This window comes from Hyla sarda, unplaced genomic scaffold, assembly GCF_029499605.1.
Source record: "Hyla sarda isolate aHylSar1 unplaced genomic scaffold, aHylSar1.hap1 scaffold_111, whole genome shotgun sequence".
Lineage (NCBI taxonomy): Eukaryota > Metazoa > Chordata > Amphibia > Anura > Hylidae > Hyla > Hyla sarda.
This window is the reverse complement of record NW_026607730.1, coordinates 479633-506410: the sequence shown is the minus strand read 5'-3', so window position 1 is coordinate 506410 and position 26778 is coordinate 479633. Positions and strand designations below refer to the sequence as shown.

The 26778-nt window shown below is 44.0% G+C and overlaps 1 protein-coding gene and 1 pseudogene across 2 annotated transcripts in view; both read right to left on the bottom strand.

Moving 5' to 3' along the window:
• Nucleotides 1–2763: 2763 nt before the first annotated feature.
• On the bottom strand, nt 2764–2873 carry LOC130301107 (U2 spliceosomal RNA; annotated as a pseudogene).
• Nucleotides 2874–16078: 13205 nt separating this feature from the next.
• Nucleotides 16079–26778, bottom strand: part of LOC130301100 (uncharacterized) — a 100438-nt gene continuing 89738 nt past the window's right edge. The window contains exons 7-13 of one of the 2 annotated variants that reach the window (XM_056551598.1): nt 18466–18607; nt 18315–18369; nt 18075–18198; nt 17132–17480; nt 16880–17012; nt 16489–16787; nt 16079–16277 (exon numbers count right to left, since the gene is read on the bottom strand). In XM_056551598.1, coding sequence (XP_056407573.1) covers nt 16088–16277; nt 16489–16787; nt 16880–17012; nt 17132–17178 — 669 coding nt within the window. In that variant the 5' untranslated portion in view covers nt 17179–17480; nt 18075–18198; nt 18315–18369; nt 18466–18607 and the 3' untranslated portion in view covers nt 16079–16087. Of the gene's footprint in view, nt 16278–16488; nt 16788–16879; nt 17013–17131; nt 17481–18074; nt 18199–18314; nt 18370–18465; nt 18613–26778 lie in introns of those variants that run through there. The other variant, XM_056551599.1, reaches the window with a different exon arrangement.

Genomic DNA, 26778 nt, shown 5'->3' with positions numbered 1-26778 from the left:
ATTAAAACTCATTTAACATGTCAATCTGACTATGTAATATATGTCATACAATGCATATGCTCACTTCAGTATGTCGGGAGAACCATTCAACCACTTCACAATAGATTAAATAAACACCGTCATAATATCAAAAATAAATTTCTGCTACATGGAGTTTCTAAACATTGCGCTCTAGCCCATCCGGATAAAACAAATCCCATTACTATTACCCCTCTAGAAACCATACCACAGAACGCTTCTAATAGGTTTGAACAATTAAAACGGAAAGAAATATACTGGATTTACAGGATGGGAACTTTAGTTCCCGATGGCCTTAATGAATTATCAGAAGTTATTCTCTAATTAAAATAAACCCATTTCAATGTTATTAGCACAAATAATAATAGTAAAAGTACTTCTTGCATTCACTTACCCAACAGCTCTCCTTCCTCCACGAACGCTATTCCTATGTGGAAACAAGATTGACACATACAACGAGAGTCACATTGCCATCTAGTGGTGGTTTGTGAGCAACTACACCACTTAATGTTTCCCTTGTACAACACTGCCATCTACTGTGCACTTGTGAGTACTGATCTTATTCCAGATTTATGTATTACTATACTACTGCCACCTAATGGTTGTTTTAAGGTACTGTTTTTCATTCATTCGTTTAAATGTCTTTTTAATGAGATTTTTTACAATTATTGCATATGTCCCATTGCTATATTAATCATATTCTTTAGTTCAAAATTTTTATTGCATTTATTTTAAAAATATTATATTGAAGTGTCAAGTTTATCCCATTTGACACGTAGCAATGACACGTCGTTTTCCGGTTTCCCGGAAGTGGTCATCCAATCCCTTACACTATAAATGTAACCATATCTCATTGTACTGTATGCCTGACGAAGATCCCGGTTCGGGATCGAAACGCGTTGCTAATAAAGAAGTTTATCTCCATCCTTGGGTACCAGCGCCTTTCTAAGAGGAATCTATCTACATATTTCCTTTCATTGCCTACTACCGGACTGACGGATGTCAAACCGGGTGGTTCCTCGTGGCAGCGGTGTCCCGTGATTTCTACGCTACTACAGGTGTTGTGCTCTAAGCGCAACACCTAGGGGTAAGAACCCATCTTTGTGTTACACTTTCACTACCATCAAACGGTCCTCACTAGGGGCGCACCTCTTGTTGTTTTTTCTCGTTTTTTATTAGTGGGGTGTAAATACTCACTGCACCCCTTATTAAAGTCTGTGAGGGGTGTAGTTTCCAAAATGGGGTCACATGTGGGGGGGTCCACTGTTCTGGCACCACGGGGGGGGCTTTGTAAACGCACATGGCCCCTGACTACCATTCCAAACAAATTTGCTTTCCAAAAGCCCAGTGGCACTCCCTCTCTGAGCATTGTAGTGTGCCAGCAGAGCATTTTACGTCCTAACATGGGGTATTTCCATACTCAGAAGAGATGGGGTTAAAAATTTTGGGGGTCATTTTCTCCCATTACCTTTGGTAAAAATTGTAAATTTGGGGAAAAAACTGCACTTTAGTGAAAATTTTTTTTTTTTTCATTTACACATCCGAATTTAACGAAAAGTCGTCAAACACCTGTGAGGTGTTAAGGCTCACAGGACCCCTTGTAAGGTGCCTTGAGGGGTGTAGTTTCCAAAATGGTATGCCATGTGGGTTTTTTTCTGCTGTTCTGGCACCATAGGGGCTTCCTAAAGTGACATGCCCCCCAAAAACCATTTCTGCAAAATTCACTCTCCAAAATTCCATTGTCGCTCCTTCCCTTCTGAGCCCTCTACTGCGCCCGCCAAACACTTGACATACACATATGAGGTGTTTCCTTAATCGAGATAAATTGGGTTACAAATTTTGGGGTCTTTTTCTCCTATTACCACTTGTACAAATTAAAAAACTGGGTCTACAAGAACATGCGAGTGTATAAAATGACGATTTTGAATTTTCTCCTTCACTTTGCTGCTATTCCTGTGAAACACCTAAAGGGTTAACAAACTTACTGAATGTCATTTTGAATACTTTGGGGGTGCAGTTTTTATAATAGAGTCATTTGTGAGGTATTTCTAATTTGAAGGCCCTTCAAATCCATTTCAAAACTGAACTGGTCCCTGTAAAATTCCGATTTTGAAAATTTTGTGAAAAATTGGAAAATTGATGCTGAACTTTGAAGCCCTCTGATGTCTTCCAAAAGTAAAAACATGTCAACTTTATGATGCAAACATAAAGTAGACATATTGTATTTGTGAATCAATATATAATTTATGTGGAATGTCTATTTTCCTTACAAGCAGAGAGCTTCAACATTAGAAAAATGCTAAATTTTCAAATTTTTCATCAAATTTTCAAATTTTTCACCAAGAAATGATGCAAGTGTCGACAAAAATTTACCACTACCATAAAATAAAATATGTCATGAAAAAACAATCTCAGAATCAAATTTATAAGTAAAAGCATCCCAGAGTTATTAATGCTTAAAGTGACAGTGGTCAGATTTGCAAAAAATGCTACCGTCCTTAGGGTCATAATAAGCTCCGTCCCCAAGGGGTTAAGGCTGGACGCATTTCAGGTCCTCCATAGGACCTTTCTTCAGCAGCTCATGTTGGGCCAAACTGCTGGGCCAGTACTCCCATTGAGTTTCAGAACCGCATGGTCATCACTCTCTGAGGCACGAAAGTACCTCGGCTATAGACCCTCTCAGCCTCATGGAGAGACCCAGAGGAAACATGTCACATCGGGGCAGCCGTTGAGCCGATTCCTCAGAACCAGTCCGGAACACCTGTCCCCTCCATGCAGCACCCATCCCCACACCAACTTGAAATTGATAAGAACAGATACCACACTTGATCTTAGCCAAAAGGCAGAGAAGAGATTCCATTGTTATTTGTCTCACCACCTCCCCTCAAGCCACCTTCTGGGCCCCTGCCCTAGGCCCAGCCCCCTGCCAGATTTTGCCTTTAAAATCCCCCCTGCCATCTACTTTTGTGCCGAGCAACGCACCCTAGGTAAGCCCCTTTACAGAGCCTCTGGCATCTTTGGTGGTCCATGTCCCTTTCTTTATGTCATAATTATCACTTATTTACATAAAAGCAACAACAATAACAACCAATCACAGCAACACATCAATATTAGTGTTGAGTAGAAGGGGCCATATTCGAATTCACGATATTTCGTGAATATATTGATGATTATTCATCCTATATTTGCGAAATTCGCATATTCACTATGTTCATTAACTTTTTTTTACATGCAAAAATTTGCATGGAAAATTTGCATAAAAATTTGCATGTGAATTTTTTTTTTTTAAATGAATATTTGTCATTATGAATATATAGCACTATATGCTAAATATTCATGAAATTGTGAATTCCGATAAAAATTTGCAATAAAAATTTGCATTACGAATATTCGTGCTCAACACTAATCAAGTACCACAGAAAAATCGGGGTCTCTGGGCCACTTTACTTATACTCAACAAACCTACATGGAGAAAGAAATCCCCTTAGGGAAAACCCCGACTAAAGATCCCCTACAAAACTAAGCTAAAAATTTACTTTTATTTATTCAAATAAAATATTAGTGTGTTTTGCATTTTAGCCACTAGATAGCAGTGGCGCTTTAAAATTCTCAACACTGTGCACAGCTGTATTTTGTATAGAAAATACATTTGTATTCAGAGAGGACATGTGTGACCGGTGTACAGACCTATACAGACAAAGGGGAGAAATCAGGAAATCAGAAGCAGAGATCATAACCACACGTCACAGACACATATCTATATATTTCACACCTACCTCCTTTCCATGGTGGTCGAAGGGTCATTGACTCAAAAAGAAATCCCTCATATCAGAAGCATTTATAGGGTAGAGAGGGTCCATAGTAAGTCAAAATGCCCTTCTGGCTCTGGGTGTGTAAAGTGCGGGGATTCACCCTAATGTACCTATCACCCTTCCTATATTTGAATCACTAGCTGGGACATCTCACTTTTTCGAATATTGCACTGTCTATTGTGAGTCAATACTCTACCTCCATGTTCTGCCATGTTCTCTTGTTTTCCGTGTTAAGGAGATTTTCTCTCCAATAATTATTACTTCTAAAGGAGAATATTGTGCTTCACAGGAACACCACCCAAAGGCACACAATATGCCTAGGGTCTTGTCTCATCATACATACTGATGGAACCAACTTTCACACTTTTCTATAGAATTGCATGAAACAGTATGTGCACATACATGGCCAAATAGCATGGACAGCTAAATTATAGAGGATCAGGTTGATTTCTATTTTACTATCAGTTTCTTGGTTTTAGGAAGGACTTTTCCCTAGTGAACTGCAACAGTAAAGAGGATATTGGTAACATTGGAGGTGGTCTAGGGCAGTGAAGGGGTTAAGTGTCAAATCTTTGGTGGTCTGGAGGAGTGTCATTGTAAGTCATTTGGTTGTAGCGATGGTATTAATGATTAAACCCTTGCTGATCTTGGGTAGCAAAGAAGTTAACTGTATATTTTCGAGTGGTCTAGGGGTTTGACGGGGTTAATAGTCAGTGATTTGTCAGTCTAGGGAGTAGAGTAGTTAGGCTAGGTTCACACTAACCTCAGAGCTCTTTTCAGGGTCTCATCTTCATTTCAGCTCAGGAGCATTAAATAAAGCCGAATGGTCCGCTGTATGGTGGACACCAATGTGCCTCGAGAGACCCAATTGACTTTAATGGAGTCCTTCCAGTTTCTGTCTGATGTTCGTCATTTTGCTGGATCAATGGGGCAATTAAAATACAGCATGATGCTTTTTTTTGTCCTATTATTTAAACGGAACCTGTTGCGGAGACTCTGAACTGAGCTCGAAGTGTGAACCTTGTCTAAAGTGAAAATGTCTTGATGGTCATGGAAGTAAAGGCATACTTATCAATCTACTCAGAAATGCCTGGGTATGGGTAGCAAATATCTGAAAGGGTTAAAAGTTAAATCCCTGGCAGTCTAGAGAAGTGGATATGTAAATTTCCTGGTGGTCCAGGGCATTAGTTGTAGGAGTTGGTTGGATATTCCTTGGTACACTGAGTATAGGAATCACTTGTAAATTCCCTAGGGGCCTGAAAGACTTAGCCGTTTAATAAAAACACATCCCCTCTTCACAAGATAGGGGATCAGTGCCTGATTACAGGGGGTCCGGTCACTGTATAATCATTATTTTTTTCAACTTTAATACTGGCACCTTACCACTGACAGAGCAGGACGTCCCTCTGATAGATTTCTCTTTCTCTGAGCAGCAGATAAATAGTAGTGAATTTTTTTATGAAGACTGTTTAGAAAGTTGCATAAACGATCACTGTCATTTCAAATAACTTCCCTCTATGTAATAACCTATGTGATTTTTAACATATTTGTAAATCACTTAATCTGCCAAAAAAGAGAGCTCTGAAACGGAAAACATTGGAGTGGAGGGGCACATGACGGGGGGGGGGCTAGTGGCCAGGAAGGGGTTAAGGTCAGGGAGCGGGTTTGGACAGGGGGAGGAGTTAAGGAGGATATATATTATATATATATATTATATATATATATATATATATATATATATATATATATATATATATATATATATATATATATATATGAGATACGGGGGGGGGGGGGGGGGTCAGTTGGCGCATGGCCACAGGAGAAGAAGTCCCACCTGCCCACCCTAAGTTTTTTCTATGTTTTTTCAATGTTTTTTTTTCGATGTTTTGTCGCAGTAGAGGTATCAGGATAGGGAATAATCATAGGGCATGGATGGTTATTGTGGCAGCTGGAAAGGTGGTTTGAGTTTAGGCTGGGGACGGTACCCAGCTTGGTGCCTTCAAGTCCTTATCCTGGGGCAGGTATAGGTAAAAGTGTTTTGTATTGGTTTGGTTGTATGTATGATGTTCATACGGGAAGGGGTTAATTTTGTTAAACAATGTTTAAATTGTTATGTAAATAAAAGTGGATCTGCTGTGGCCCTTGTACCCAACTAATGTGTGTGTCGTTTTTTTGGGGAATATGGGAAGGTAGTGGGTCTTAAAGGCCAGCAATTGGGATATCCCCTAGTCATGAATCCTTACTCCAGAAAATCGCTCTAAAGTCTTGTCCGATACGTGTTTCACTTCCCTATAATCAGATGTTCACTGTCTGTTGTCAGGCTCAGTCTATATCTGGTAATAGACAGACCAGAATGGAGCATGGGGGGAGGCAGGGGCAGACACAAACAGCAGAGGGCCCCTGTGCCAAGAATGTGCCTGGGCCCCACCCCCCCAGCACTGTGCCCCCTCATGTACCTTGACCCCACCGGAGTGCCTCCACTTACCCCGCGCGTGTAGTGTCGCCACTTGCCTTGTCCACCACAGGTGGATGGAACGGCTCCTGAGGTGGGCTCCGGGTGGCCCTTGTCCCTCTCAGTGTGCGGCCCAGGCCCAGTGAGTACTCCCCCGGGTCAGCCTGACCCATATCTAGCTGGGAGGCAGAGGGCAGTGCTCCCCTTTACATTCGCACCCCTGGACTTAGCACGACACCCCTTGGCACCCCTTGGCTCCTTAGTGATGGAAGTGACTTACAGGCAGGGCCAGACTGGGACCAAAAATAGGCCCAGGCATTTTAAAATAAACAGCCCATTTTTATGGTGGGGGTCTGACTCATGGGACCCCCACGAATCACCTTGGTTAAAGTGGCTCCCCAGATGTTGGAAAGCTGCAACTCCCATCATGTCTGAAGTGACTACAGCTGATGGGACAGTCAGGAGACTACACAATGATATCAGTGACTACAGCTCTGATGGGACAGTTATGAAAATACACAATTATATCACTGACCTGAGTGACGTCTTCTCTGTTGTCTTTACTTTTCTTCTTCATCTGGTCCAGACACCAGGATTTCTTCCATCTTCTCTGCAGAGTCTGACACCTGGACATCATTGGTTCCTTAGTTTGTCAGTAGATCCTCATCCTCTGTATGATGACAATAATCATTATAACCTTGCCAAATACTGTACCCCTGAATATAATACTGCCAACCACTGTACCCCTGAATACTGCCAAATACTGTACCCCTGAATATAATGCTGCCAACCACTCTACTCCATGAATATAATACTGCCAACCACTGTACCCCTGAATACTGCCAAATACTGTAACCCTGAATATAATACTGCCAACCACTGTACTCCATGAATATAATACTGCCAACCACTGTACCCTGAATATAATACTGCCAACCACTGTACTCCATGAATATAATACTGCCAAATACTGTACCAATGAATATAATACTGCCAACCAATGTACCCCTGAATTTAATACTTTCAAATTCTGTACCCCTGAATACTGCCAACCACTATACACCACTGAATCACTCCATACACCCACGCACTCCATCCTCAGTCTCCTCATCACCCCCATACACCCCACGCACTCCCTCCTCAGTCTCCTTATCACCCCATACACCCCACGCACTCCATCCTCAGTCTCCTCATCACCCCATGCACTCCATCCTCAGTCTCCTCATCACCTCATATACCTTAAAGGACAACTGCAGCTTAATATACACTTATCCCCTATCTACAAGATAGGGGATAAGTGTTTGATCGCGGGGGGTCCGACCGCTGGGACCCCCCACAATCTCCTGTACGGGGCCGCGGCTGTGCCTCGGCTCTCCCGTGCAGGGGGCGTGCCTGCCGCAGCATGACGTTGGGGCTGGCATGCCTCCTCCATGCATCTCTATGGGAGAGGCGGGGAGGCAGCGTTCATGCTAGGTGGGCCCCCTAATATGCTGGGCCCCTGTGCAGCCGAACCGGCTGAACAAGTGATATGTCCACCCCTGGGGGGAGGGTTGTATGTGTGTGTTAGTTTTTGCTGTAGGAAGAAGTGATAGATATATTTTTGTGTAATCCCATACCAGCCCAGACCATACTTAGAATCTACATCTAAGCTGTTTTGTTATTTATGAATAATGTGGACCTCTTTGATAAATGTGGGGGAAGTGTACATGGCATACATCTAGGCAATTGGGCATAAAAAGAACTTTATTCATACAGAATGATAAATTCATATATATTATAATATATATATATATATACATATATATATATTATATATTATATTTATTATATATTATATATATATATATATTTTATTTATTTATTTTTTTTTTTTTTTTTTAGGGTACGTTCCCACCGGTCGTATTTTTCTGCGTATTTTGCTGCATATTTTCCTACCCATTGATTTCAATGGGAAATAAAATATGCAGCAGCAAATACGCATCAAAATACACCGGGTGCGAACGTACCCTAAAGCAGACCAAGATGGTTAGACTTTCCTTCCTTGTTTTATAGAAAGATCCAGTTTGAGGCCGCAGCATTCAGATGCACATGAAGTGTTCTGTGGGTGACTCCTGAGACTGCAGGGGGCCCGTGTAAAGAATGTTCCTGCCGCCCCCCCCCCCCCCATAACTTAACCAATCCCCACCCTCCTCCCCCACCTGGGCACCTCTACAGCTATACACCTATGTTGCACATATTTAGTTATCTACATAGAGCTATATCATCATGCCCATGTCATCACAGGCATGTCTATATAAGATCTCACAGCTGACCATGTATACTAGAGCGAAAAGAGGAAAAACCAAGTCACGAGGTGGAAAGAACTGCCTGTAGAGCTCAGAGACAGGCTTGTGTGGAGCTAACACACAAAAGAGAGGTAGTCTGGCACAGCTCCTATGTAGACCAGTAATGTCCCAATAGTTTTCCTCCCATGAAATACTGGTGTCCTGTGTTATGGATGGAAGATCTAGCGTGGTGCAGGCTCTATGTAGGCACAGTCCAGTTCGGCACTTCTTTGTACTGATCTCTTCCTAGAGCTGGCCGCCCCACTGAACTAAGTAATTGGGAGAGAAGTGACCACCAAGAACCCTATGGCTGCTTTGTCTGAACTCCAGAGATTGTGTGTGTAGATAAGAAAAAGATTCAAATAGTCAACGATGACTGCAGCCCCCACCAGGACAGGGAAACTGGTCAGGGTTGAAAGAAAGCTGAATGGAGCAATGTACACAGATATTCCTAATAAAAAAAAATGTATCCAGAGCTCTCTGGACCTCAGAATGGACCAAACATTTACCTTCCAACAAGACAATGACCCCAAGAACAAAAAACTAAAGATACCTGAAAATGGCTTCCATCGACGGTTCCCATCCAACCTGACACTGACAGAGCTTGCAATAATCTGCAGAGAAGAATGGCAGAAAATCCACAAATCAAGGAGTGTAAACCTTGTGGCCTCATCCCCAAGACAACTGGAGGCTGGAATCACTGCTAAAGGGCCTTCAACTAAATATATATATATATTTAACAATGATGCATTTGTACAAACCCTCAGAATATGATAAATTATTATTATTACCCCCTGGTAAAAAAAAAAAAAAAAAAAAAAAAAAAAAAAATTCCACAACAAATAATGGTGGAATTGCGATTTCTTTTTTTCATTCCTCCCCAGAAAAAAAAATGATTAGTATAATTATAAAATTACAATATGACATATATTACAATCTTCAAAGAAAATAAGGGACATTTTGGGGTGTGATTTTCCAATTTAATGTGATTATTAAGTGGTTAAAGGGGTACTCCCCTGCTCAGCGTTTGGAACAATCTGTTCCGAACATTGGAGGCGGCGTTGGGAGCTTGTGACGTCATAGCCTCCTCCCATAGACTTGCATTTAGGGGGCATGACATGATGGGGGACAGGGCTATGATGTCACGAGTTCCCGGTGCCTACTCCAGCGTTTCCTTTAAGGAAAAAAATCTTTAAGGATACGTTCACACATACAGGATTCTGCACAGATTTGATGCGCAGGATTTGTAACTGCAGATTGGAAGCTGTGATCAGTCATTTAGTTTAAATCTGCAGCAGAAAATCCTGCGCATCAAATCTGCGTACGTGTGAACGTACCCTTGAGAGGAATCCCAATGATAAACATCTGATGTTGTATGGAAAGCCTCTGTCAGTTCCTCAAGCTGCGCCAATGTTGTTTTATCATGCCCGATTTATAATTTTTTTACCTTAAGGACCAGGCAAATTTTATTTAGTGATTATTTTATGATTATATTGTTGCACTTTAAAAAATTAAAATCGCAAACTTTTTAACCAAATTAGTATGTTTAACCCCTACAGGACCCATGACGTAATGTTACGTCCCGACACCCTGGGCCTTAAGGACCAAGGACGTACAGTTACATCATGGGCAGTTCTGGTCCCCGCCGTGCGGGGATCGGACCGGGATGCCTGCTGAAATCATTCAGCAGGCATCCCGTGCAAATGCCCAGGGGGGTCACCATGTCGGCGATCGCGGCAAATCGCAAGTGAATTCACACTTGCGATTTGCGCGATTCCGGGTCATTACGGGTCTATAGTGACCCGGTGACCCGGAATGTAAAGGGGATTGCGGGTGTCTAAGACACGACCACCAATAGCAGATCGGGGGCGGGGGGGGTTAACTTTCGATTTCCCCGTCCTGCCATCCCACTATAGGCGGGGCAAGACGGGGAAACGACGGGGACCGGCGCCTAAGATCCACTTACCGATCCAGGTGGCGACGGAGACTGCGGGCGACGGAGATCGGCGGGCGGCGATGACGTGCGGCTGGATCCGACGGAAGCTGGTAAGTTGCCTAGCAACATCTGGAGGGTACAGTTTGAGACCATTATACAGTGGTCTCTAACTGTAGCCCTCCAGATGTTGCAAAACTACAACTCCTAGCATGCCCAAACAACTGTTTGCTGTGAGGGCATGCTGGGAATTGTAGTTTTGCAACAGCTGGAGGACCACAGTTTGGAGATCACTTTGCAGTGTTCTCTAAAACTGTAGCCCTCCAGATGTTGCAAAACTGCAAATCCCAGCATGTCCAAACAGCAATCAGCTGTCTCGGCATGCTGGGAGTTGTAGTTGCGTACCTCCAGCTATTGCATAACTACATCTCCCAGCATGCCCTTCGGCAATCAGTACATGCTGGGAGTTGTAGTTTTGCAACAGCTGGAGGCAGACTGGTTGGAAAATACTCAGTTAGGTAACAGAACCTAACTGAAGGTTTTCCAACCAGTGTGTCTCCAGTTGTTGCAAAAGTACAACTCCCAGCATGCACTGTGTCAGTACATGCTGGGAGTTGTAGTTTTGAAACAGCTGGAGGTTTGCCCCACCATGTGAACGTACAGGGTACATTCACACAGGCAGGTTTACAGTAAGTTTCCTGCTTCAAGTTTGGGCTGTGGCAAATTTTTCGCCACAGCTCAAACTCCTAGCGGGAAACTCACCGTAACACGCCAGTGTGAATGTACCCTAAAAAACACTACACTAACACATAATAAAGAGTAAAACACTACATATACACCCCTTACACTGCCCCTCCCCCCCCCCCAATAACAATGAAAAACGTATTGTATGGTAGTGTTTCCAAAACGGAGCCTCCAGCTGTTGCGAAACAACAACTCCCAGCATTTCCGGACAGCCACTGACTGTCCAGGCATGCTGGGAATTTAGCAAAAGCTGGAGGCACCCTGTTTGGGAATCACTGGCGTAGAATACCCCTATGTCCACCCTATGCGATCCCTAATTTAGTTCTCAAATGCGCATGGAGCTCTCTCACTTCGGAGCCCTGTCGTATTTCAAGGAAACAGTTTAGGGCCACATATGGGGTATCTCCGTACTCGGGAGAAATTGCACTACAAATTTTGGGGGGCTTTTTCTCCTTTTACCCCTTGTGAAAAGGAACAGTTGAGGCTATACTAGCTTGTTAGTGTTAAAAATTTTTAAATTTTACACTAACATGCTGGTGTGGCCCTATACTTTTATTTTCACAAGCATTAAAAAGGAAAAAAAGACCCCCAAAATTTGTAACGCAATTCCTCCTGAGTACAGAAATACCCCATATGTAGGCGTAAAATGCTCTGCGGGCGCACAACAAGGCTCAGGAGTGAGAGCGCACCATGTAGATTTGAGGCCAAAATTTAATTTTTCATTTGCACAGCCAACTGTTCCAAAGATCTGTCAAACGCCAGTGGGGTGTAAATACTCACTGCACCCCTTATTAAATTCTGTGAGGGGTGTAGTTTCCAAAATAGGGTCACATGTGGGGGGGAGTCCACATGTGGAGGCTTTGTAAACGCACATGGCCCCCGACTTTCATTCCAAACAATTTTTTTCCCAAAAGCTCAATGGCGCTCCTTCTCTTCTGAGCATTGTAGTGCACCAGCAGAGCACTTGACGTCCACACATGGGGTATTTCCATACTCAGAAGAGATGGGGTTACAAATTTTGGGGGGTGTTTTCTGCTATTAACCATTGCAAAAATGTGAAATTTGGGGGGGGGGGGGGGGCGAAGCACACATTTTAGTGAAAATTTTTTTTTTTTTTTTACATATGCAAAAGTCGTGAAACCCCTGTGGGGTATTAAGGCTCCCTTTATTCCTTGTTACGTTCCTCAAGGGGTCTAGTTTCCAAAATGGTATGCCATGTGGGGATTTTTTGCTGTTCTGGCACCATAGGGGCTTCCTAAATGCGACATGCCCCCCGGGCAAAATTTGCTCTCAAAAATCCAAATATGACTCCTTCTCTTCTGAGCATTGTAGTTCGCCTGTAGTGCACTTCAGGTCAACTTATGGGGTACCTCCATACTCAGAAGAGATGGGGTTACAAATTTGGGGGGGTATTTTCTGCTATTAACCCTTGCAAAAATGTGAAATTTGGGGGGGAAACAAAATGGTATGGCATGTGTTTTTTTTTTTTTTTTTGCTGTTCTGGCACCATAGGGGCTTCCTAAATGCAACATGCCCCCCAAAAACCATTTCAGAAAAATGTACTCCAAAATCTCCTTGTCGCTCCTTCGTTTCTGAGCCCTCTACTGCGCCCGCCGAACAATTTACATAGACATATGAGGTATATGCTTACTCGAGAGAAATTGGGCTACAAATACAAGTATAAATTTTCTCCTTTTACCCCTTGTAAAAATTCAAAAATTGGGTCTACAAGAACATGCGAGTGTAAAAAATGAATATTGTGAATTTTCTCCTTCACTTTGCTGCTATTCCTGTGAAACACCTAAAGGGTTAAAACGCTGACCGAGTGTCATTTTGACTACTTTGGGGAATGCAGTTTTTATAATGGGGTCATTTGTGGGGAATTTCTAGGATGAAGACCCTTCAAATCCACTTCAAACCTGAACTGGTCCCTGAAAAATAGTGAGTTTGAAAATTTTGTGAAAAATTGGAAAATTGCTGCTGAACTTTGAAGCCCTCTGGTGTCTTCCAAAAGGAAAAACACGTCAATTTTATTATGCAAACATAAAGTAGACATATTGTATATGAATAAAAAAAAATTTTTTATTTGGAATATCAATTTTCCTTACAAGCAGAGAGCTTCAAAGTTCGAAAAATGCTAAATTTTAAAAATTCATAAAATTTTGGGATTTTTCACCAAGAAAGGATGCAAGTTACCACAAAATTTTACCACTATGTTAAAGAAGAATATGTCACGAAAAAACCGTCTCGGAATCAGAATGATAACTAAAAGCATTCCAGGGTTATTAATGTTTAAAGTGACAGTGGTCAGATGTGCAAAAAACTCTCTGGTCCTAAGGTGTATGTGCGACATAAGGGCTCATTTTTTGCGCCATGATCTGTAGTTTTTATTGATACCACATTTGTGTTCATAAAACTTATTAATATTTTTATTATTAATTTAATATTTGAATTATTAAAAATGTGACAAAAAAAAGCAGCAATTTTGGCTTTTTTTAATTTTTTTAATTTTTTTGAACGTTTACACCGTCCACTGTACGGGATCAATATTATTATATTTTATTAGTTCAGACATTTACGCATGTGGCGATACCAAATATGTGTATAATTTTTTATTTTATTATTTTTTTATTTTATTTTTTACACTTTATGGGGGTAAGATGGGAAAAAAGGACATTTTACATTTTAGTTGGAGGAGGGGATTTCTAATTTTTTTACTTTTCTTTTTTTACTTTCATTTTTACACTTTAATAGTCCCCATAGTGGACTATCTATAGCAATCGTTTGATTGCCAATACTGTTCAGTGCTATGCATAGGACATAGCACTGATGAGTATTATTGGTCATCTTCTGCTCTAGTCTGCTCGTTCTCAGACCAGAGCAGAAGACCCCGGGAGACGGCCAGAGCAAGGTAAGGGGACCTCTGGCTGCCATGCTGGATGATCCAATCCCCACGGCAGCGCTGCGGGCGATCCGATCATCCATTCAAAGTACCGCACTGCCGTACACCCCTCTGTTACCCATGTACACTCCTCTACACCCTTCTGTCACCCATGTACACTCCTCTACACTCCTCTACACCCCTCTGTCACCCATGTACACCCCTCTGTCACCCATGGGAAAAAAAAGCGCGGAGCCAGAGTCTAATAGGTTTGTTTTGCAGATTTAATGGTGAAGAATTGTGGGTGGAAGAAATTGTCATGATGGCCCAGACCAGATGGAAAAGAGAAGGCAACGACTCAAATTAGAGAAGACGTAATTTGTGAGTTGCTGTATAAAGCAGCACTTTAACCCCTTAAGGACCCGGGCTTTTTCCGTTTTTTCATTTTCAATTTTTCCTCCTTAACTTTAAAAAAATCATAACTCTTAAAAATTTTCACCTAAAATTATATATAATGGCTTAATTTTTGCGTCACTAATTCTACTTTGTAATGACATTAGTCATTTTACCCAAAAATCTACGATGAAACGGGAAAAAAAAATGTTTGACAAAATTGATGAAAAAACACTATTTTGTAAGTTTTGGGGGCTTCTGTTTTTACGCAGTACATTTTTTGTCAAAAATGATATCTTATCTTTATTCTGTAGGTCCATATGGTTAAAATGATACCCTACTTGTATAGGTTTGAATTTGTATCACTTCCGAAAAAAATCATGAATACATGAAGGAAAATTTATACGTTTAAAATGGTCATCTTTTGACCCCTATAACTTTTTTATTTTTCTGTGTTCAGGGCGCTTTGAGGACTAATTTTTTGCGCCATCATCTGAAGTTTTTAGCGGTACCATTTTTGTTCTGATCAGACTTTTTGATCACTTTTTACTCACTTTTTTGTGGTATAAAAAGTGATAAAAAATGCGCTATTTTGGACTTTGGAATTTTTTTGCGCGTACGCCATTGAACGAGCGGTATAAAAAGCGGTATATTTTTATAATTCGGACATTTCCGCACGCGGCGATACCACATATGTTTATTTTTATTATTATTTACATAATGTTTTTTTTATTTTTGGAAATGCCGGGTGATTCAAACTTTTATTAGGGGAAGGGATAATTGAAAGGGTTAATGATTTTTACACTTTTCTTATGCAATATTATAGCTCCTATAGGGGGCTATAACATTGCATGTACTGATCTTTTACACTGATTGATCCATCTCCATAGGAATGGATCAATCAGTGTTTTCGGCGATTGAATGCTCAAGCCTGGATCTCAGGCTTGAAGCATTCAATCGGCGATCGGACAGCACAGGAGAAGGTAAGAAGACCTCCTCCTGTGCTACAGCTGTTCAGGATGCCGCGATTATACCGCGGCGATCCCGAACAGCTCCCTGAGCTAGCCGGGCACTTTTACTTTCGTTTTTAGCCGCACGGCTCAGCTTTGAGCGCGCGGCTAAAGGGTTAATAGCGCGCGGCACAGCGATCAGTGCCGCGCGCTATTAGAGGCGGGTCCCGGCTTCACTATGACGCCGGGCCCGCTGCGATATGATGCGGGGTCACCGTGTGACCCCGCGTTATATCGCAGGACCGGGACTCATGACGTATGCATACGTCATGGGTCCTTAAGAGGTTAAACTACATACCCACTTTAAAAAAAAAATTTTTTGTTTGTTTTACCATTTCTTCCTTTATTTTTTTTCTTGTCAACCTCGGTAGGGGAGCCCCGCGGGAATGATATTTGTAATTTTTTCTTTACATTTTTTTAACTTATTTTTATTCTTTTTTATCGTGCTGGGGGGGAGGCTCAGATTTATTTTTGCCTAAAGTCTAAAAAGTCTAGAACCGCCTTTGATCTTTAACCATCAGGTTTGGACTACAGATGGTTTGCGAAGATGATTGAGCATCAGCAAAGCTTCAAGGTAGTAGCATGTGATAGTCTTGTCTTTGTCATCTAGTCCACAATCTCTGACTGACCGAGAGAACATGTTTACCACAAGGGGCTTTGCTGCTGCTACTACTCTGCGGCAATCCATAGGGTTTACATGTCTGTCGCTGACAAAGAAAACAAAGAAAAAAAAAAAAAAAAAAAGAAAAAAAAACATAGTTGTGTTAATTGATAAAAAAAAAAAAAAAAAAAAACACACCACTATTCAGAGCCATGCAATAGCAATATTAATAAGGTAGCAACTACAAAATATTTGGGACTATATTCCCACCACCCCCTGTCTAATTATTTAGTTCTAATGGCCTAACCCTTGCTTACATTTTTTGTGGCTTTTTGGTGAAGTTCTGGTTAATCTCTTCATTTATTTTCTTCAGTTCTGCAAGGAAGGCCCGGGCAGACTCTTTGGTGTCCTCCCCGATGGTTTCATGGAAGTTTTCCGAAATCACAAATCTAGTAAACTGCTGGATATAATTAAGGTAATTTTTGATGGTAGGTATAGCCGTCTTCAAACGCAAGAGGGTGCTTGCAAATAGACTGGTTTTCTCTGGGTCATTGAGAAATGCCAAAAAGATCTTATCCGGGCTCACAAAATATAAGTAGCGGGAAACATTTTCTACCTAATAGAAAAGACAATAGATGTCAGTTAATATATTCAATGTCTAACAAGTTTCCTGTAATGCATACAAAGTGATAGAAAAATCATACATACCATTTGCCTTACACTCAACTCTGAGAAGTGAATTGCCAGGTATTCTCTGAAGCTTAGAAACATTTGGGAATTCACATCAGGCTTCTTGTGGACACCAGCCTCAGTCAATTTTCTTAGGATTACAGAGCTACTCCTGAAACAAACAATGAACAATTAATGTGCATACTATCCATTAGTGGGTACACTAGAATCATAGTAGTGTTATAATACATCCATATTATTACAAAATTTAAGAAAGGAAATTAAACTTACTGATCCTGTTCAGTAACGTCATCAGAAGGTTGCCTAAGGATGTACATGAAATCAGCATTAACATTTGATAGATACTAAAGTATATATTACTTACTACAAATTACTATCTACAAGGAACTCATGTGCACTGGAAAATCCACTCTTCTTGTCATTAACAGTGTCATAGACAATACTCAAAGACTCCACAACTTCACGCATTCTCTTCTTTGCTTCCTCCACCTCTTGGGTCATTTCAGCTTCAGTTGCTGTTTTCATGCACACCCTGTGGAGGTGAACTGACAGCTTTCCTTGCATTCTCATGCAATACTTTCAGCCCAATTGAGTTTGGTTTTCCTTCTGGCCATTTTTTCTGAAAGAGATAAAGAGATATTGATTTAAATATATAACAATTCAAAATGCTTGCTAAATAAAACTGTGAGAGGCAAGGATCCAGAACAGCAGTCTAGGAGAACAGTCCATGAAAACAATGTCCAGCTAAGAAGGAGTTGAGAACTTGCTTCCAGTAGCTTGGCAAAAAGTGAACTGCTGGCCTAGTTTCTGGAAGCTGTATTTATGTAAGTCAGTGACCAATGAGATTGCAGTATGAGACAGAACAACTAATTACCATGAAGTTTTATTATTTTAGCATGACACCTAACATAATTAAAAATGTTTACACCTTCAAGGTGCCCAAATTTCACACCTTGCCAAGGAGTGGTTTCTGTTCACACCTACCCACATTCCAGTAGTAGGCCTAAAACAGGCAACTACTTTATTCCATGAGTAAAAACAGAAACATTATGTTACACTTTGAAAATCATAAGTGACATTTTTAACCCATAATAACCTAATAAATAAATATAGATAAATATGAAGAATGTGCCTTCCCTTATGAAGCCAAACATGTTTTTCCATTTTCCCAATTTCTGTCTCATAAAAGCTCAGCGATCCTCATAGCAAGCACCTTGATACATCATTGACCATCTTTATTTTGGCCTGTCAGTGTTGTCTTGATCTCATCATCGCTGCTATGCACTTCCATGGCTGGACTCATTTTCTTCAAAGCCTTTCTCCGGCAATCTTCAGTCCTGAGGAATAAAAAAAGAAAGAAGAAAGTCCAATGTTATAACCTGATATCAGGACATTCACTGGAAGATTTGTGATTATCCACCAAATAAAATCAATCAATGTCTGGTTTAGTTACCTGCTAGAGCTTGCTGGTGGTGTCTGCCTCTGCTTCTGTGACCTTGTTGACATTGCTGGCAACATAAAACATATATGAACATTAATATGCAATCACAGAAAGCATCCACTCATTAGCAAAACACAATGATATCATTTTGACAGTCTATTACCTTGAAGCCCAGCCAGTATCATCCTGGTCACTAATTGTGTCCTAGGAAGTGATGTCCTAGTCTTCTTGGCTGTCGTCATCCTTTGGATCCAGAAGATGATGATCATCGGGGAAGCCAGGATGAAGGAGACTATTCCAAATTTCTTGATAGGAAACATAAAAAAATAAATAAATGACTTAGCAATCAATATTGCAGAGCTATAATTGCTTTTACTCCCACAATCAAGTACCTTGAGGTGCTGGCTTGTGACTCATTTCCCATGACTTGCCCTGCTTGTACTACTAGGTGGTAGCCGTAGCAAATATCAGTAAGTGTCTTTTCTCTATAGTTTCTTTCAGCCGTGAGGTTGGTATGTGCCAGATATTTGGAAAACATATTTTCTGAGTCTGAATAATTAGGAACGGTCCATGTTTCACAAACCCTTATGGCAAGCTGGCTAGAGATTTTGGGAAGTTTCAACCTAGAATTAGTGATGTCGCGAGCATAACATTTTCGGTTTGCGGACCGCGAACGCGACCTTCTGCAAAAGTTTGCAAACCGCCATTGACTTCAATGGGCAGGCAAATTTTAAAACCCACAGGGACTCTTTCTGGGCACAATAGTGATTTAAAAGTTATTTCAAGGGGACTAACACCTGGACTGTGGAGTGCCGGAGGGGGATCCATGGCAAAACTCCCATGGAAAATTACATAGTTGATGCAAAGTCTAGTTTTAATCCATAAAGGGCATAAATGACCTAACATTCCTATATGGTTTGGAATAACGTGCTTTAGCCCCCTTTAGGCAGCACATAGTGGGATTTGAACCCAAGGCCCCAGCGCTGCAAGGCAGCAGTGCTGACCTCTGAGCCACCATGCTACCCTTAGCATACATCTAATATCCACGGTTGCTAAAATGGACAGAGATGTCAGCAGAGAATACCAGAAAAATTAGGCATGTACACATGGATGAAAAATTGGGTATTGTCGCAGCCGAAGCCGTAGCAGCGGCCCAAAAAATTGCAGCACCATAACTTGCAGAGCTACTCATGTCCCCTTCCTCGTCCTCACTGATGTCAGGGAAGGTATAATCTTCTTCCCCCCCCCCCAGCCACGTACACCACCACGGGAACCAGATAGGTGACAAGGAGTACCCTGGGATGCCTGCTGTGGTTGGTCTTCCTCCTCCTCTTCAAAGCCACATTCCTCCTCTGACTCCTCCTCCTCACAATCCTCTTCCAGCGTTGCCGCAGGTCCAGCAAGCGATGCTGATAAGGCTGTTTCTGGTGGTGGTGATGTCCACAACTCTTCCTCTTCATGCTCATCTACTGCCTGATCCAGCACTCTTCGCAGGGCATGCTCCAGGAAGAAAACAAACGGTATGATGTCGCTGATGGTGCCTTCGGTGAGACTGACCAGGTTTGTCACCTCCTCAAAAGGACGCATGAGCCTACAGGCATTGCGCATGAGCCTCCAGTAACGTGGCAAAAAAATTCCCAGCTCCGCAGATGATGTCCTAGCACCCCGGTGATACAAATATTCGTTGACGGCTTTTTCTTGTTGGAGCAGGCGGTCGAACATTAGGAGTGTTGAATTCCAACATGTCGGGCTGTCGCAAATCAAGCGCCTCACTGGCATGTTGTTTCGCCGCTGGATATCTGACAAGTGCGCCATGGCCGTGTAGGAACGCCTGAAATGGCCACACACCTTCCTGGACTGCTTCAGGACATCCTGTAAGCCTGGGTACTTGAGCACAAAGCGTTGTACAATCTGATTACACACATGTGCCATGCACGGCACATGTGTCAACTTGCCCAACCTCAATGCCGCCAACAAATTTATTCCATTGTCACAAACCACCTTGCCGATCTCCAGTTGGTGCGGAGTCAGCCACTGGTCCACCTGTGCGCTCAGGGCTGACAGAAGCGCTGGTGCGGTGTGACTCTCCGCTTTGAGGCAAGTCAACCCCAAGATGGCGTGACACTGCTGTATCCGGGATGTTGAATAGCACCTGGGGAGCTGGGGGGGGGGGTGCCGGTGATGTGGAGCAAGACGCAGCAGTGGAAGAGGACTAGACCGAGGATGTTATGGAAGAGGATGGAGTAGGAGGAGTAGAGGAGGTGGCAGCATGCCTGCCTGCAAGTCGTGGCGGTGACACCAACTCCTCTGCAGAGCCACGCATTCCATGCTTGGCAGCAGTCCCCAGGTTTACCCAATGCGCAGTGTAGGTGATATACCTGCCCTGACCATGCTTTGCAGACCAGGTATCAGTGGTCAGATGGACCTTGCCCCTGCCCCTGTGTGCCAGACATGCCATAATTTCCTTTTGCACAATGGAGTAAAGGTTGGGGATTGCCTTTTGTGCAAAAAAATTTTGGCCGGGTACCTTCCACTGCGGTATCCCAATGGCTACAAATTTTTTAAAGACCTCAGACTCCACCAGCTTGTATGGTAAAAGCTGGCGGGCTAGCAGTTTCGACAAGCCAGCTGTCAGACGCCGGGCTAGGGGGTGATTTTGAGACATTGACTTCTTGTGCTCAAACATCTCCTTGACAGACACCTGATTGTGGGCAGATGAGCAGGAACTGTTCAAGACGAGAGATGGAGAGGCAGATGGTTGAGAGGGGGCAAGGAGGGCAGCAGTGGTTGACCTGGCTGAAGATGCTGGACCAGGAGGAGGATGGCGGCTTTGACTTTGTGTGCTGCTTGTACTGACGTGTTGATCCCATAGGCGTTTGTGATGGGACATCATGTGCCTTCGCAAAGCAGTTGTGCCTAGGTGGGTGTTGGACATCTCACGACTGTTTCTTCTGGCACAGGTTACAAATTGCCTCGCTGTTGTCAGAGGCAGACACACACAAAAAATGCCACACTGCTGAGCTCTGCGATGACGGCATTCTGGTGGTGGCAACAGCATGCGTTGATTGGCGTCCCATCTGGCTGACCTCGGGTGCCGATGCATGCTGTCTGACTGTGCCACTAGCTCCTTGCGACGACCTCCCCCTGCTTCCAACTCGTCTCCTCCTCCTCTCTGTCTCCCCATCTGAACTTTCCCCCCTCTTCTTCTCTTCTAGCGGGCACCCACGTGGCATCCACAGACACATCGTAATCATCAACACCGTCACCGCTATCTGACACCTCAAGAAAGGAAGCAGCAGCGGGTACCACATCATCACACCGTACGTCCATGTGTGTAATGCTGCCTGACTGAGACATAACCTTGTCAACTACATCCTCTGGAAATAATGGTTGCGCATCACTCATGTCTTCAAACTGATGTGTAAATAACTCCTCTGACAGATCAAGTAAAGCTGCTGTGGTGCTAGTGTTGGTGGTGGCGGTAGGCGGGCAAGTGGTAGCATGAGAGGTGCCCAAAGCTAAGCTAGAGGAGGAGAAGGATGGTGCGTCAAGGTTTCGAGCGGAAGCTGTAGTAGATTGGGTGTCTTGTGATAGCCAGTCAACTAAGTCCTCAGAACTTTGGGGGTTCAGGGTACGTGGCCTCTGAACACTGGCCATTCTAGGGCCAAAGGGAATCCCAGCACCACGACGGCCCCTGCGGGGTGGCCTTCTTCTGCCTGTCATTTTTTTGGTTAAATTTGTACAATTGTCACACCAAATGTGATTTTCACGAGGGTGACACAATTTGCCCTGCAGGCAAAAAAACTGGCAACTGTGACGTGAACTGACAGTGACTGGTTGTCAGGATCTGGGTTGGCGGAGGGTGAGGACACTGGAAGTGGATCCTCTGTACCAGAGAGGTGATGGCGTGGGCCGTACCAGGGGAACGGAGTCTAAGGGGTTACTGGTATTCACCAGAGCCCGCCGCAAAGCGGGATGGACTTGCTGCGGCAGGTAACCCCCAGGTCGTTCCTCCCAGTAGCGACTCAACCTCAAAAGGACAAGCAAGGGAAGGCCAGACATAGCAGAAAGGTCAGGGCAGGCGGCAAGGTTCGAAGTCAGGGGCAACAGCAGAGATTCTGGAAACACAGGCAAGGACACACTGGAACGCTTTCACTAGGCACTAGGCAACAAGATCCGGCAGGGACAGGAAGGGGAAGTGATGTTTTATAGGGAAAACAGTGATTGGACTAGATTGGGCCAGGCACCAATTAGTGGTGCACTGGCCCTTTAAATTTCAGAGAGCCGGCGCGCGCGCGCACCCTAGAGAGCTGTGCCGTGCGCGCCGGGTAGGGACAGAGGAAGGACGGAGCAGGTGAAAAGAGACATGGGATGCGATCCGTGAGCGGGCAAGTCCCGTCCCGCGGATCGCATCCCCTCCGGTGACAGGGTAGCAGCGCCAACCGGAGCACTGCAAGCAGAGTAATGCCGCGAGCGCTCCGGGGAAGCAGCGGGACCAGGAGCGCTCGGCGTTACACTGGTTTTATTTAACAGTCAAAAAAGTTTTGTTTCTTTCGTTTTTAATTTGCACAACTGTCACACCAAATATGATTTGCACTAGTGTGACAATGAGCAAAAAAGCTTGCAAGCGAACTTCCCCTTTTAAGCAGTGGTCCCCAACCAGGGTGCCTCCAGCTGTTGCAAAGCACACGGACTGATATATTTCAGCTCTTTGAATACTGTAGTAGTTGCTTGAAGGAACTTAAGTTTGATTCTGGAGTACCCCTTTCAACCAACGGTTCCCTCCCAACCAGGGAGCCTCCAGCTGTTGCAAGACACACGGACTGATATTTGAGCCCTAAAAAGGGCTTTTTAGGGTGCTGTCCTTAAAGCAGATGTTACACTAGTGCTTTAGGAGTAAACTGGACCCTGAATACACCACCTAGCAGCAACCTAGCTATCGCTTTCCCTAAACAGCAGGAGCAGCTTCTCTGACCCTCCACTTCCTAAGCCTGCAGCATGCCGAATGAGGGTAAAATGGCGTCTGTGCAAGAGGTAGGAGGGTCTGGAAGGGAAGGACTGCTGCTGATTGGCTATAATGTGTCTGCTGACTCTGGCTCACAGGGTCAAAGTTTACCGTAATGTTAAAGTATAGGGGCGGATCGAACTTCACATATGTTCGCCCGGCGAGGTGAACGGGAACATGCTAAATTCACCGAGAACTGTTCGCCGGAGAACAATTCACTATATATCTCTACCTAGAATTAAAAAGAAGATGGTAAACAAATAAAATATATGTCACTATGGGAGGCGTGGCTTGGCACGCTGATGAGATTACGTGATCCCTAATAGCTCCTGCAAGGGCCGTCATTTTAAGGGCTGATTATTTGTGTCATGGGAGGCATAGAAAAACACAGCCAACATCCTTCTGAACTGCCTGGGGACCCTGCACGCTGGATTACAGCATTCTACCAGCCCCAGCAACACCACACTGCCTCGTCCCTGACCGTGACACCCGCCAGACCCGCCATGCCAGAGATCGAAAGTAACAGGCAAGCTCAGGTCGGCTTGCACGTAACGGAGCACAAGGATCCCTCCACTGTAATGCTGGCAGCTGCGGATGGAGGACCAAGAGATCCAGTGAATGACCATCACCCGGCAGTTATCTCCGCTGACCACCAGGGACCTCAAGTAGGTTCGGGGCCCAGTTCCCTCGGCGCTAAGCCCTGCTGTGCCATCAATGCAGCATCACCCTCCCCTTTCCTTACCTGCACAGCCAACCCAGCAGTGGCTCCAGCTGGCTTCTGCTGCCCCCACAACTGGCGGGTCCGCACCTCACCAGGGTGAGGATCCCTTCATAAGAGCCAACGGCAATATGCAATGGAGGGGAGAGGATTTTCCACTGCTGAAGGCCCCTCAGCTGTCCCACTCCAGACCCAGCACCATGTGCTCTCCTGCTACCTCCTGCGCTGTGGGCCACACTGCTTCTCCCTCTGACTCTCATAAGGCTCCAAAACAGCTTTCACCTCCACCACAAGTGACTTCTGCCCAGCAAGGAACACACCAGGACATAGAGGTCCACCGCCATCATGGCGGCTCCCAGAAGGAGCATGTGATCCAACCCACAATTCTAGACCCGGGCACTCTCAGGGTACCAGAACCACCACCTGAAAATGTACTTGACTGGGCTGCTGAAATGGATGTCTCAGACCCCAGATCTGACAGAGATTCTGATGATTTGTCAGGAGACACGGATACACCAGATTAATGGGGTGCAAGCCCACCAGCCAAAAATAAATTATTCAAAAAAACCCTAAAGGCTCATAGGGCTTATACATCCAGCAAATCATCCTCTGACTACTCGCAAGACACTGTGAAGACAGCGCCTAGAGCTTCTAAAACTCTATTCCATCGCCGTGCAGGCGACACGCTCTCTCCACCGTCCCAGGACTCTGCTGCCTCCTTCATACCTTCTCCTGAGGTGGCAGTTCATACTCTTAAAAGGTCCCCCTGAACTACAAGCGCTACTGGCTCTCCTACCAACTAAAGCTGATATGCTGTCCCTTGCGACAGACCTGAAATCTGCACGGTAGAAGGGCCTGCAGCCGGTCAAGGAAGAAATCTCATAGCTTCAAACCCGAGTGCAACAACTAGAAGACTTCCAAGCGGCTACTTCCGTACAGTTACAGTCCCTCCAGGATGCTACAAGGAAACTAACCCAGCAACAATCTGTGACCAGGGATCACCTCGACGACAGACAACAGAAATCGCAGGAACAACATTTGCATCAAGGGACTGCTTGAATCAATACAGACCCAAGATTTGCCTACCATTCTACAGAGACTTTTTAATGAAGTACTCCAGAAACCACATGACAACAAAATTGAACTAGACAGGGCACATCGTGCCTTAAAAGCCAAAGACCCAGACCCCGAGAAGCCATGCAATGTCATCTGCCACGTCCTTCACTTTCTTCAGAAGGACGAAATAATGCATAGCTCTGGCGCTATACGGAGAAATGAAGACCCTTAAATCAGAACTATTGGTGCCCCTCCTCCAGACATTTAATGCAGTTTCTCCGGGATCCCTCCTTCCTCCCTCCTTCCTATGGGCATTTATGACAGTAATCCCCAAGGAAGGGAAAGACCCCCTGCTCTGTCCGAGCTACCGCCCGATATCACTATTTAATGTTGACGCTAAATTATTTGCAAAACTACTGGCCAATAGACTGGCGGACCATCTGGACTTCCTTATCCATCCCGATCAGGTGAGCTTCATCCGGAGCAGAGAGGCAAGAGATAACACCCTGAGGGCATTCTCCTCGGTTCACTGTGCTCATTGCCTCAAGACTCCCTTCCTGCTCCTGTCCTTGGAAAAATCATTTGATCGGGTGGATTGGGGCTTCCTTGAGGCCACGCTCTCCCAGATTGGCCTGGGATGGACCATGATGGAGAGGATCATGGCATTGTACTCCTCTCCCCAGGCACAAATCCAAATCAATGGGCAGCTGTCCGCCCCCTTCCTCATCCGTAATGGCACATGGCAGGGATGTCCCGTCTATGCTTCTATAGGTTCTCTGCATGGAACACCTGTTGGTGGACATTGGACGAAACCCAGATATACTGGGGTTGTCGCTGCCGTCGTGCCATTATAAATGCTCGGCCTTCGTGGACGACCTTCTCTTGTTCCTCTCCACGCCAATGACACCCCTGCCTTCCCTTATGGCTACAATACACTCCTTTTCAAGCTACAGTAACTATAAATTGAATGCATCCAAGTGTGAGGCCTTACCTATACTCTTGTCCACCCAAGCCCTACAATCCCTCAAAGCCTCCTACCCTTTCCGGTGGCAATCACAGTCGTTAAAATACCTGGGTATCCATGTTCCCAATAACCTAATGGACACATACCGCCTCAACTTCTCCTCCCCCCCCCCCATTTCTCCAGACGCTGGCCAGAGACTTCTCTTGGTTGGGACGTATTAATATATTCAAAATGAATGTTCTCCCACACCTGCTTTCTCTCTTCTCCAGCTTGCCGATATTCCTACAGTGTTCCTTCTTTAGGGAAATCTCTGCGCTCCAGACCAGCTTTGTTTGGGCGGGCCACCACCCAGGATTGGCCAAAATTATCTTAATCAGACGGAAAAAAGATGGGTGATTAGCGCTCCTTGACTTTACTGCTTATTACCTGGCTACGGCACTTAAAAGGGTAACGTTTCCTTTGGAGAGTTTTTGTGTAGCAAATGTGGTTTCACTTTTTCAAAGTAGACTTTAAACCACTATGAAAAAAAAAAAAAATTATATATATATATATATACACACACACATACATACATACATACATATATATATATATATATATATATATACACATATATATATACACACACATATATATATATATATACACACACACACAAACAACAAAAACGTGGTTTCAAATGGCTGGAAGTGCTCAACCCCAAATGCGGTTGTGCATTTATACTGGGGGAGCA